The sequence below is a fragment of the Castor canadensis genome, chromosome 5 (genome assembly GCF_047511655.1).
Source record: "Castor canadensis chromosome 5, mCasCan1.hap1v2, whole genome shotgun sequence".
NCBI lineage: Eukaryota > Metazoa > Chordata > Mammalia > Rodentia > Castoridae > Castor > Castor canadensis.
In genome coordinates, this window is record NC_133390.1 from 60,937,965 (window position 1) to 60,950,954 (window position 12,990).

The window sequence follows — 12,990 nt, forward strand, 5'->3', positions numbered from 1 at the left end:
AAAAAGCATATAAAACCTATCTTTCTAGGTACAGAATTTTGACCAGAAAGGAGAACTAAGATGTTTTGTAGGAATGCAGATAATACTGTATTTCTTGTCCTGTGTTATTATTATGCAGTCATACATGTTATAATAATTCACTATAATGTACATATGTCATTTATTCTATACACATATGTACACATGATGGAGGAAAAAGATCACTAATAGTTCAGGAGCATCTGAAAAGTAGTAACAGAACCTATGAGCACTTTGTTGTCTTCTGCTTGCTCCCTGGACCTGCATGTTGTCACAATGCATACTTTTTCCTCTGAGTTGACCTCTTCATTTATTGCCTCATGGGAGAGAGGCTCTGGGAAAAGAGAAGGGAAGCTGTTTCCTCTCCCTACTAATTAATAAACTACCTGGTTTATCCTCTAAGCTGTTCCTCAGCACATTAAAAAAACAAAAACCAAACCTAACAAAAACCTTTTCATCCTTGTTGTCTAGCATTTTGATTCAGAGCACACCTGTGGGATGCTGCTCGTATAAACATCTTCATGAAAAGACCCAACCCAACCTTATAGCAAAACCATAACTAATATTAAATACAGAACATGTGGTGGTGCTACACAAAGTATAAATCACCACACTGATACTATTTTATTTCTATAAGCATAATCTGTAATAATATATCACAAAATCCATGTCAACTTTCAGAAAATGCACAATTCTTATTTTAAGAAATTAAGGAAAAAAATGGTCCTTACCCATGCTATGATTCATCATAAGTTTTCTTTTCAAGTTAATATTCACAACACTCCTATATATAATTAATGATATAACAGAGGTCATCAGACTTTCTCCATTAATTAAATTCGTGAGGCCTCTAGAAAGACCTATGTATGTTAGAGAGGAGAAGATTTTTTTGGAAGTGAGAAAAACTTCATTAATATTAAAGAATAAAATTATATTAGCAAGTAGAAGATGTTCTTTGCTATAGATTTTTATTACATAATTTCCCCTCCATGCTTAAAAATTAGCTATGTTTCAAAACTCCCTTTAAGAAAATTCAACTTACCAACCTAAGTCTAGACAACCATAATGAGACACCAAATTAATTGTAATCCATTATGTTCATTTAAGTCAGATAATTAGCTGGAGATCTCATTATTTGTTTCAAAGCGTTGATAAAAACATGAAATTTATTAACTTTAAAAAAAAGTCAGCAATTTGGCCTACATAGTGAATTCATTTAAGTCGAATGAATTTAAGAAAAGGAAACACGATGATTGCAAAATAAATTAGATTCATGTCCAAGGCTTTATAATGCATCTGAACAGAGTATTAAGTTCATTGTCCTGATAATCTAGCTAGAATAAAAAAATTACTTGGCTTTCCCATATCTACTTTAGAATGCTTTTAGAATCAAGTTCCATGAGTGGAGAGCATCCTGATATTACTTTCTTCCATCCTAACTTTCCTCTATTTTCGATGGTATGCCAAGTTTTCCTCTGCCATTAAATGTGCCAGTACTGGTAAAACTGTAACATTGAGCATCTTTGTGATTTGCTGAAGGCCACAGGATGGAAATGTTATTACGTAATAAAATCCCTTTTTGTGAACCAACAACTCTGTAACTGTGGTTCCAGTCTAACTAATGTAAATTTGGTGATAGAAGGAAAACCAAGGCAGTCTGCTTCTGTTATTGCTCAATTGCTTTGATTGACAGAAATGTCACCACAATGTGTATGCAATATTGTAGTGCACCAGAACTGGATTCTAGATAGTCTCCTGCCCCAGTCTATGACTGGATATGGATGATTTTTAGATTTTTTTTAACCCCACCTCACTGGCATTTCTTTCTGTCCTAAGCATTACTTCTAGAAGCTGTGCTAGTCTTCAATCCCTAAACCTGCACTACACCACTTCACATAGTTTAAAGCTGCCACAAACAAAAGATCTTAAGATTAATTAATTAAAATAGAATATTTTCAATACACTGAAAGGAAAAAATATATCTACCAAGGTCTCTTATCGAAGCTGCAGTCAGCATGGGATCTGAACTCACAAGGACAGCTGCAAACAGTAACCATGGGATGGTCTTCAAAGGTAATTTAGTCACAGATTGCAGATACCAAAGAATTAAGATATAATTAACCACAAAGCCAGGAACTGTAATTAAAAGTATCTGCAAAGAAATTTTGTTGTAGAAAAATCAGATTGCTTTTATATTGCTTTTTAAAAACTAGGAGATCAGGATTATTAGAGCTGTACAACCAGCTAGCATTAATAGCAGTCACCAGCAAGACACATGAGGGGGCCATTCAGGTCACTTTAATTTTGCTACACCCACAACCTGAACAAAGATGCAGGAAGTAACTCAGAAGAGATCATCTGAGCCAACATAACCCACTTTCAGATTTCTGTTCTTTACATTTTCATCTTTTTGTCACTTGTCTGAACCCCATGTGCCTGCTTTAGGTTAACATATATTGCTCTAATGGTTTTGTTTTTAATGCAGTCTGGGTGATGACATTCTATTCACAAAAGAGTCTTGATTACTTTGGAAGAAGTATCCACCCAACTTGTGGTCTGTAATATTCAATCTCAAGTTCATTCCTTGATGCCGTTCAAGTCTTTCATGATTTTAAAACCTCACTATGAATTGGGTTATAACTGCTTTTGTACATTTCCTTCTCTGCTTTTGCTCTTTTACACCTGAGGAGAGGAAGCATTAGACTGTGGAAATTTAAAACAACTTTTCTCAACAATTTCTTTAGACTATATGCTTCATAGTAGCTCTCTTATAGCATCTCAGAGTTAAAATTACAGTTTTTATGAAGTTCTGCCAGTAAGACTTCTGGGATTGTTTGTTTTCTCTGTGATTTTCCCCCGGGTCTTCAATATACTTGACAATTGCCAAGGCAGGGTGTGTTCACTAAAATACAAAGCTGAATTTGCTTCTCTGACCAAAATTTTTACAAATCTGAAAATAAATAATGTGGTTTACGAGTGAATGGCATTGCTGAAAAAGAATACTTACCTGCCACAGTAACTTTTGGAGCATGTATACATCCATGTCAAATGCAACCGTGAAGATAATTACTGGTGTAAACAAACCAAAAAATAACTCTGGACTCATCCACTGTATAGCTTCTGCATATTTTTGAACCTAGTAACATAAAAGTCTGTTATTCTCATTTATCCATCACTTCATTTGCATAGAATACATGCAAATGTATTCCAGGTACCCCTATTTCTAGCAACAAGAAAGAAAAAATTTAAAAGACACAATACAGTGTAATGAGTGCTGAAGTACTAACTGATGGATTTTCAGAATTTTCCATCAAATTATTACCAACTACAGAGGAAAGTTAATTCATATCCCTAATTTTATTTTATTTTTTTGACAATACTGGGATTTGAACTCCGGAGCCCTGGGCTTGATGGGTAGATGATTTACTTGAACCACACTGCCAGCTGTTTTTGCTTTACCTATTTTTCTAATATATGATTTCTATAATTTTTTTTAGCATTACTGGCTAAATTTGTTTGGGAAAGACAATCAACTTCAGAAACGTTTTCATCTTCAGGATGATTGACTGGGGCAGGCATTGACAAACAATGAGTCCTGGGACTAATCCAGCCCATTGTTTGTTTTTGTAAATAAAGTTTTTATTGAGACATAGCAGTGACACCTCTTGAGCTTCAACACCAGAGTTAAGCAGCTGAGACATAAATCATGAAGGCTGCACAATGTACAATATTTTCTCTATGACCTTTTACAGAAGATATTTGCCACAACCTCCTGGCTTAGAGTACTATTTAATGTGTCAATAATACATTCTGTATACCTCTTCTCTACCTGACTCATTTATATCAATTTATGTTTCTGGATATATTCTACCATAGGCATACTTAGAAGTTTGAGTCTGTTCTTACGTAACTCCTATAAAACATTTTAAAATAAGGCACAGAGATTTGGTGCAATATCAGAATGATCTTGCTACTGGCATCCTGTATCAGCAGCAGGAAGTCTCCCCAAGTTCCTATCTTGTTAGTCAATTTCTCGTCTAAGCTTCTGAATTCTATTTAAATATTCATTGGCCACTCAGAGTCTGAAGCTATGCACCCTCATTCTGCATTGCCTACATGCTTAACTTTAGGCTGTTTTGACTATGTTTAGGTGGGCCTCTCTTTTCTTTTAGACCTGGCTCTTTTTCTACACCACAAACATCCATTGAATGGTAAAGCAGTGAGTGAACGTATATTTTTTGCAAATTTTCCTAAGACAATTTTGCATGAATGAGGTTCCTAGATATGTAGTAAAATACTCATCTGTTATACACACCTGGAAAGATGTAAAACTTAGCATTTCAAAACTGAATCCAATCAAAAATAATATCACAGGAGGAGGAATTGGAAAGTCTTTCAAGTACATGTTCACAAATGCTGCAAAAAAATACACTGTTACTGAAAAGCAAAGTAACATCACATCTATAGTACTTTTAGTACAACGCCATTTCTTAACACTGAGGATGATGAAACAAAGTCCATTACTAATTTCCTATTTGTCTGTAACCGAGACTCTCTTTCACATTTACAGCACACAGAATCAGTGTAATTGTTAATCTGTCAGTTTCCTGCTTTGCCTCTCCTGTGATGTGGATCATTTCTTTAGATTTGAGTAAACACTGCTACCCCTTGACTCTTGGGTTGTCACTGAAACGCTGATAGTTTTTATACACACTATAAATCAGAGATTAGTTATAAATCCTGCAATAAAAGGTTCATAATAAACTTCAGTAAAACCTTCTAACTGAAGAACAATAAGGAACTAGCTATAATTTACCCAACAGAAAAAAAATTCTACCTTTTATATGTAGGAAACTAATATTACACATTAGAGAGGTCACAATAAATATGAATTTTGTTCAACCTTGCTTACCACTGCTATCAAAGTACGCTAAGTAAAAGTTCAATGAATAGTATCATATAGTTTTTTCCATTTAATTTTTTCTGCTTCTTTGTAATATAATCCTTAACTGGGTCAAAGAAAGTACACAAAATGAAAAACCACCGAGTTTCAAAAATATTTTTTTCTTCTCATAAATTTATCATTTGGGTATAACCCCATTGGTCACCTTACCCCAACCATTGATTTCTGCTTATTTGTTTCAATTATACCTATTGTTAAAATCTAAGTCTGACTCAATAAATAAGAAGGTGTGAATACTTTGAATCTGACAAGGAGAATATGGAAGACAGATTCTGTTTCTCTTCTTAAGGGCAGGCTATTGTTTTGTTTGATTAATTGTATTGAAATTATTGTGATGAGGCATGGATTGTGAACAAAATTCTAATTTCATATTACTGCAGCTTTCCTTAATTCAGTATGGTATCATTCATAAGACATACCATAGAATGAACTCAGAGAGAGAGTGGCACTCACCTCCAACAGTACAGATCAAAGACAGTATTAGAATGATTTCAGGGAGGTCTTGGGGAGTACTCAAAAACATGCTCCTGAGAAAATCCACCCATATGTTAGACATTTTGCTACCAAAGCTGAAACCAGAAAACTCAGTATTGTTTGCCATCCTGCTGTTTCTTATAGTCTGTCTGAATCTGATTCTGTCTCTCTGCAAAACTCAAAGAGGGTCAAAGGAACATAAGGTTTGCCTTCTCGGTTGCCTTCTGATGATTTTCTGAAACAGAAAAAAAATTCTCCATTAGTTTTAATGCTATCTTATAGCCTGCAATTAGGGATGGCTCTCCTTTTTGTGATAATTTCAACTTAAATGAAATGGAAAAGGAAGAATCCCACCTTGTGTTCACTTACAATGCCAAGTACCACTCCTTTATTATCCACTCTGCATCTATCAAACTATCCAAAAGAAGGATTCTCTATCTAACCATGCATCTGCCATTGAGACAACAATCTGGACAGGTTACTTAACTCTGGGGATGGACACTAAGGGATTTGCCCTCAGCTTATCTGAGCCTCTGGAAGAATGTTTTGTCAGCTACTCAAAGTGAGAATTTAAATGGAGGAAGAACAGTCTGATCTCTATCATTTTATCCAGATAGAAATTAATAAAATCATGCTGATAGCTAATAATGACCTTCTTTTATCTCATTCAGAACACCAATAAGCCAGGTTTTCTGGCCTTTTATACATTTATTCAGTAACCAAGAATGTTTGAAAAATATTGAGACCAACATCATTTACTTAAAGCAGGGAAATTATTTCATATTCTATCTCATGGTCACTTCTTAAAAGGGGAACAAGAACCTTGGTAAGGGTTGGAAACAATAGATGAGAGCCAAGGTCTGGAAATTCCTGCATTTTCCCATGGAAGGCAGTTTTACACCAGAGACTTTCCACTTCTTTCATGGAATCCCTGTGATTCGCTCATAATAGCAGCTTAACATTTCCTAGTGTCTGCTACTAACTTCTCATCTAACTGCTGTGCTAAACAACCAACCAGTAATTATTAAACTTCCTATCATGAGCCTACATTTTTGTCAATTTCTGATAACTATGTTTTCTTCTGTTATCTTCTGCTTATAAAACAATATTTTGAAGGACAAAATTAAATTAATGCATGCTTATTATGAACCTTTCTTGAAATAAATATGCATCCAAATGTTTCAAAAGCAGAAAAACTCACCCACATGTACATCAACCAGTGGCTTTGATTTAGGTAGTTGAGCTCATCCTTTTATAATTATGTTTTATGGTATTTTCTACTTGTTTTCATCTCACCAGCATCAAAAGCCTTACAGACACTATTGACAAAGTTTGGATCAAATTAACAAAAACATTGGACTCTGTGGTCAGGCTGCCTGGACACACAGGTCTGATGGACTTCTGCTTGTAGGTTGGAAGCCTTAGCAACTAACTTCAGTTCCACTGGCCTCAGTTTTCCATCTGCATAGTTTCTTAATTGCTGTAATTTCTCTCCCTGCATTATTTTTGGAATCTCCTGGGAAACTCTAATGATCCTAGTGCCCAAGTCCTATTCGTGGAGACTCTGATTTAATTCATTTTGTGTTTTAGTCTGGGCTCCCTAAGTAATTTTAATATGTAGTCAGCAACCCCTGTAATCTGCCCAATTCAAAGGCAACATTGCTCAATTTTTAGTTTCATACATGTTTTCAGTATTCTTGGTCAGATTCTGAGATAAAGGGATCAGTGCCTTCAGCCAAAGATCACCAAAAATACATCTGTTGTCAACCAAGCATAGTGGTATACATCTGTAATATCAGCACTCTGGAAGCTGAGGCAAGAGGATCATCAGTTTGAGGCCAGCCTGCCTTATATCCAGGCCAACCTGGGCTATATAATAAGACCTTGTCTCAAGGTATAGAAAAGAAAAGGGAAGAAAAGAAAGGAAGAGGAAAGGCAAGAGAAGAAAATTTGTCTGTAGTCTTTAGTGAGTGTGACCCAGACATGGATGATTCAGCAAGACTGTCAGAGAAAACCCATTATAAGATCTGGACTTTAGCTGGGTAATTTTAGGTTAGGTCCAAGTGAGTGAAAGTTTGTTGTAGATTGGATATTATGAGGAAGCAAGGACAGTTATGTGACTGGTAACTCAGTAAGTCTTCTCTATAAGGAGAGCAGACCTGAGTGAAGATGAGGCTGTAATGGATACAGAAGAAGCAGTCACTCATTGTCGTTGGAAGTGGGATCTTTCTAAGTAGAGACCTCTTAAACCATAGCCCCTTCCTGAAATTCTTATTCTGTGTTCAGAGACAAGACCTAAAGGGCCAAGGGAGGTTCCTAGGGACCTCGTCAGGACCTTCACCCACAGGTGACAGTTACACAATCATATATGCTGTCAGAATTTAATACAGGGGTTAAACGATCTATTGATTTCTGAACTAGAAATAAGGATATATGTTCCCATAAACATTTTCTCATTTCTAAAATTGTTTATTTAAAAATATTAATAAGTGTTTACACATTTAGTCCTAACAAATTACTGATTATCCCTGAAACTCAGGGACATATATGATCAAGTTCAACACAATTTCTCTATCTTGCTATAACTGTGCGGCAAATACTTAGGTCTGTCCTCCTGAATTTCTACCCTAAATATGTTAAATAATTTTTACCCCAAGAAAATCCTTCATCTTAAATTAGCTTGTACCTTCTATTATTATAGTATTTTAATATTTTAGAGGTATGGGTAAAGAAGTCACAGTGAGAGTAACCAGGTTTTCAATGCAATTAAAACCCTTTTTCAGTATAAACTGACTTTTGGCAACTTTGAGTAAGCATATGAGTCCAAATCTCATTAAGGAAATAATAATGGTTTACTATATAGGTTCTATGCATTAATTTACCAAATAAATAGCTAATGGCTCATTTTTTCTCTCTGTGTGGAGGTAACTAATGACTACCCTTTTAAAAATAGCATGTAGATCATACTTAACAGGCCAGTTAGCCTTCAAAAATTCTTTCTCATTCATCCCTGAAAGTTAAGTCTTTCTTTCTTTGAATCACTACATTTTGCTGCAATGAGGTGACAAAGGTATCCTGAAAAGGACACTATGGAATGGAGCCCAGTCATCTGCCTGAACTTCATGTTTATTAAATAAAAACATCAAAAGTTGTAGCATCTCCTCAGTAAGTTCTTGCACCACACTAAACCTTCTCACTCACTGACTCTGAGGTCAGTGTCTATTGCCCTCCTAAAGTCCTTCCTCTGGCTCAGGATGGGTTCTGCACCTGAGATTCATTGCTTCAGTGAGATTTCCTTTTCCTCTGGGGCTTGGCTTTCCAGTCCTTGTCAATGCAAAGGCATTGTTCACTTAGCAGTGAATAGCTCAGAAAGAATTGATATAAAAAGTATAATGGAGGAGGGGGCAGGGTCTAAGAGGTAGAAACTCAAGTTAAGAGTATGGGTTATCTTTGAGAGGGTCCTTAATTGTGCCCAAAAAGGGCACAGATTGAATCTGTGCAGACTGAATCTGTAGCTGAAATATTCTGAGAGCATTTGTTCCTCTGAGAGGAGAGGCTGAGAAACAAAGTCATAGAGGGAAAGTCAACTTCCAGAAAGGGAAGGTAGAGGAGGCTCACCAACCAGAGCCCCAGGAGGTAATCCTGTGGGATGTAAGAAAGAAGTGGAGGCCAGTTACTGCACTCACTCCAGAAAAGCCAAGACCAACTGCAACCTCACTGACAGTTACTTACTCCAAGCCCCACCCCTATGCACCCATTGGCTTCAGGCACATAACCCTTTGCTTGATTGGCTGATGAAAAACAGCACCATTTCCCTTTATATCCAAGGCACTTAAAGCTTTAAGACCGTGTTTATCTAAAAAAACAAACAAGAAGTTAAAAGAAACATATAGAAAATGTATTGCTTATGTTAATATAAGCTTTGGAAGAGTTTATTTCTGGCTAAGATCTGATGGACATTATTTTCTCAGAATTCTGGTAGGAGGGAGTTTCCTGGAAAGGATAGGGAAGTAGAGATTTTGATATATAAGAATGCTGATGGCTGAGGGAGGACAGGAGAGAGGGGTGAAAGAGAGAGGGAGGGAGGGAGAGAGGGAGAGAGAATCAGAATGGCTATTCTGGGCAAGTAGGAGAATGAAATAAAGACAGATAGATAGCCCTAGGAAGGCTGTGGCAGGAAGATCACTACTATCAGGCCAGTCTAAGATACTGTCTTTAAAAAAAAAAAAAGAGTTGGCAAGAAAGGAGGATGTTCACTTCTGGGTCATATGTGAGGAAATTTTTAGGAATAATGACGTATTCATTACTTTTTCTAAACAGTACAAAAGTATATTTTAATTGAAATTACTTAGTGCTATTACTGGAAAGTCAATATTTATATTCCTACTCAACAAAATATTTGGAGAGAAATTGTGGAATAAATTTGAAATATAGATAATTATTTGTTGTGTGAGATGCCTCTTTATACTTTGGATCACATAAAGGTTTTGTGAAGGCACTTTAATGTCAGTGAGGAGAAGTCAATGACGGGGACTGGAGCGAAAAAGAAGACAAGATACAAGTGAATGCTTAGGAATATTTCGTGTGGTCCCATTTGTCAATCTTTTCTCTTAGTTGTTGAGCTGCTTGAACTCTACTGAGGAAATCCTTGCCCATATCTATTGCAAAAGCTTCTGCACAACAAAAGAAATGGTCTCTAAATTGAAGAGTCCACCCACAGAATGGGAGAAAATTTGCTAGGTGTACATCAGACAAGGGACTGATAACCAGGATATACAAGGAGCTCAAAAAACTAACCTCCCCCAGAAAGTTTATTCAGTGACCCAAAAAGAAATTAGCAACTAAACTAAACTAAACAGAACTTTTTGAAAGGAAGAAGTCCAAATGGCTAAAAAACACATGAAAAAATGCTTACCATCCCTGGGCATAAAGGAAATGCAAATCAAAACCACACTAAGATTCCATCTTACTCCTGTTAGAATAGCCATCATCAACAACATCACAACAACAAATGTTGGCCAGGATGTGGGGAAACGGAACCCTTATACACTGCTGGTGAGAATATAAGCTAGAATAACCACTATGGAAAACAATATGGAGGCTTCTTAAAAAACTAAAATTTGATCTGCCATATGATCTAGCAATACCACTCCTAGGGGAATACCTGAAGGAATATGACTCAGGACTTCAAAGGCACCTGCACACCCATGTTTATTGCAGCACTATTTACAATAACCAAGCTATGGAAATAGCCAAGATGCCCCACTACCAAAGAATGAATTAAGAAAATGTGGTACTTATACACAATAGAATTTTATTCAGCTACAAAGAAGAATGAAATTTTGTCATTCGCAGGTATATGGATGGACCTGGAGAGCATCATCTTAAGTGAAGTTAGTCAGGCTCAGCCAAAAATTGCATGTTCTCCCTTATATGCAGATTATAGCCCTAAAACAAATGCAGTAATGTTATTACACAGAAGGAATAAGGAAAGGGGAGGAAACCAAGAACTTGAATGTGGTTGATGTGCTCACTGTATAGGAAAGAATATAGTAACCTTAAACTGGTAGAGGCCACTGTGGGAAGAGGACAAGGAAGTAGTGAAGAGGTCTGGTAGAGATGAACCAATTTGGGTTGTAATACTCATCTTCATGGAAGCAACACAAGGTATCTCCCTGTATAGCTATCTTTATCTCAAACTAGCATACCACCATGTTTTTCTTTTCTCTTATGTTTTTTCTTCTACAAAATTGGAGAACAAGAGGGTGGAACAGGTTCTTCTCAGAGGGCAGGGGGAGGTGGACTAAATAACATATATACATGTAAGTAAATGCAAAAATGATAAAAAAATAAAAATCCTGAAAAACTAAAAAAAAAATGATGATAAAGTTTTGTAAGCTACAGACCTCTACAAATGTGAATTGTTGCTGCATCTATACATGTGTCTGCAGAGCCATATTTAACATCTGTTTCTGCCTGAAATAAAGTACCTCTTACAATGAAAAAATGCTTAGGAGTAGTTGTTCAGTTTACTTCTTATCTGTCAGAGAGGCATTCACAGTCTTTACATAGTCTTATAGCAACCACAAAAAATAATAGGCATTGTCAAAAGAAATTATCTCCACAAAGTTAACATGTAAATTCATTTTGGGACTGGTCAGTTAAAGAAACTAAGCTATAAAAAAGTGAATCCCTATGCTGTCAGTGGAGGTCACACAGGGAGCCTCCCTTCTCTTTTCCATCCATGGGACCATCAGCAGAGACCTGCTAGAAAGCCTGTACTCCCTCTTTTAGCTGGCAGAAAGAAGTCACTCTTTCCTCACCTGTGTTTTCAGTGACAACTAACTAGAGAACTTGAACTTTCATGTCAACTTGCCAGCAGCAAGTGTTTCCCCACTCCTCCCAACAGAGCAGTGTCAGAGGAGGTCTGTTACAGCCTAACATTTCAATAAGATCCAGGGTTTTATAATACCAACAAGGTCAACTAGGAGTCTGAAATCACATATCACACAGAACCAAGATTATCCCAACTTGAATGAGAACAAAATACCAATCCCCAAATGACATGAATATTGGAATTAACTGAAAGGGATCTTAATACAGCCACCATAAAAATATTTCAAGTAACTATGAACCCAGTTGATGCCAATGTAAAAATAGACTCTAGGCAAAGAAATAACACATCTTAGAGAAACAGGTAATGTAAAGAAAAACCAAATGGAAATTTAAAATAACAACAGAGGGGCTCAATAATTGTACTTCTTTGGGTTAACTTACTTTTAGAAATTTAATTATTTTTAATACTATGGTAATGTGATGTTTCTCAATTTTTGCATTATTCATTGCAACTGTGTAGAAGTGCAACTGAGTTTTCTATATTGCTGTTTGTCCCCTGACCTTGGCAACTTCATTTATTAGTTTTCACAGGTCTGTAGTGATGCCTTCGGTAGTTACATGCAAACTTTAGAATTGTTTTTCCTGTGTCTGTATAAAATAATGTTATTGGAGTTTTAAAAAATGCACTGAATCTATAGATTGCTTTGGAAATTAAATATTTTAGCAATATTAATTCTTCCAGTCCATGAACTTGAAATACTTTTCCATTTGTTTGTGTCTTCTTCAATTTATTTTATCAATGTTTTACAGCTTTTGCATACTGTTCATTCATCTTCTTGATTAAATTTATTTATTGATTGATTTGTGCTATATTTTTTAAATCCCTAACTGGGATTTAAAAAAATTTTTAAAAAATTTTTTTCAGATAGTTTTTGTTACTATATAGAAATGATACTTATTTTCAAGTTGAGTTTTTTATTTATAACTTTATTGAATTAGTTTATGCAAATAATTTTTATGGCATTTTAAAAGTGTTTTTATAATAATAATAGTATAAATAATATAATCTTTGTAAGATTATTATTATCTGCAAATAGTGGCAATTTAACTTTTTCCTTTATGATTTGGATACCTTTTCTTTCTTATTCTAGCTTTACTGCTCTAAGATTTTCAGACTTATATTGAATAGATGGGTGAGA

The 12,990-nt window shown here is 35.6% G+C and overlaps 1 protein-coding gene across 1 annotated transcript in view; it reads right to left on the minus strand.

The window, feature by feature from the left end:
• Positions 1-12,990, minus strand: part of Slc9c1 (solute carrier family 9 member C1) — a 79,560-nt gene that overhangs the window by 58,845 nt on the left and 7,725 nt on the right. The window contains exons 2-6 of the mRNA XM_074075225.1: positions 5,435-5,690; positions 4,334-4,434; positions 3,026-3,154; positions 2,005-2,170; positions 750-878 (exon numbers count right to left, since the gene is read on the minus strand). Of these exons, the coding sequence (XP_073931326.1) occupies positions 750-878; positions 2,005-2,170; positions 3,026-3,154; positions 4,334-4,434; positions 5,435-5,582 (673 nt within the window). The 5' untranslated portion in view covers positions 5,583-5,690. The remainder of the gene's footprint in view (positions 1-749; positions 879-2,004; positions 2,171-3,025; positions 3,155-4,333; positions 4,435-5,434; positions 5,691-12,990) is intronic.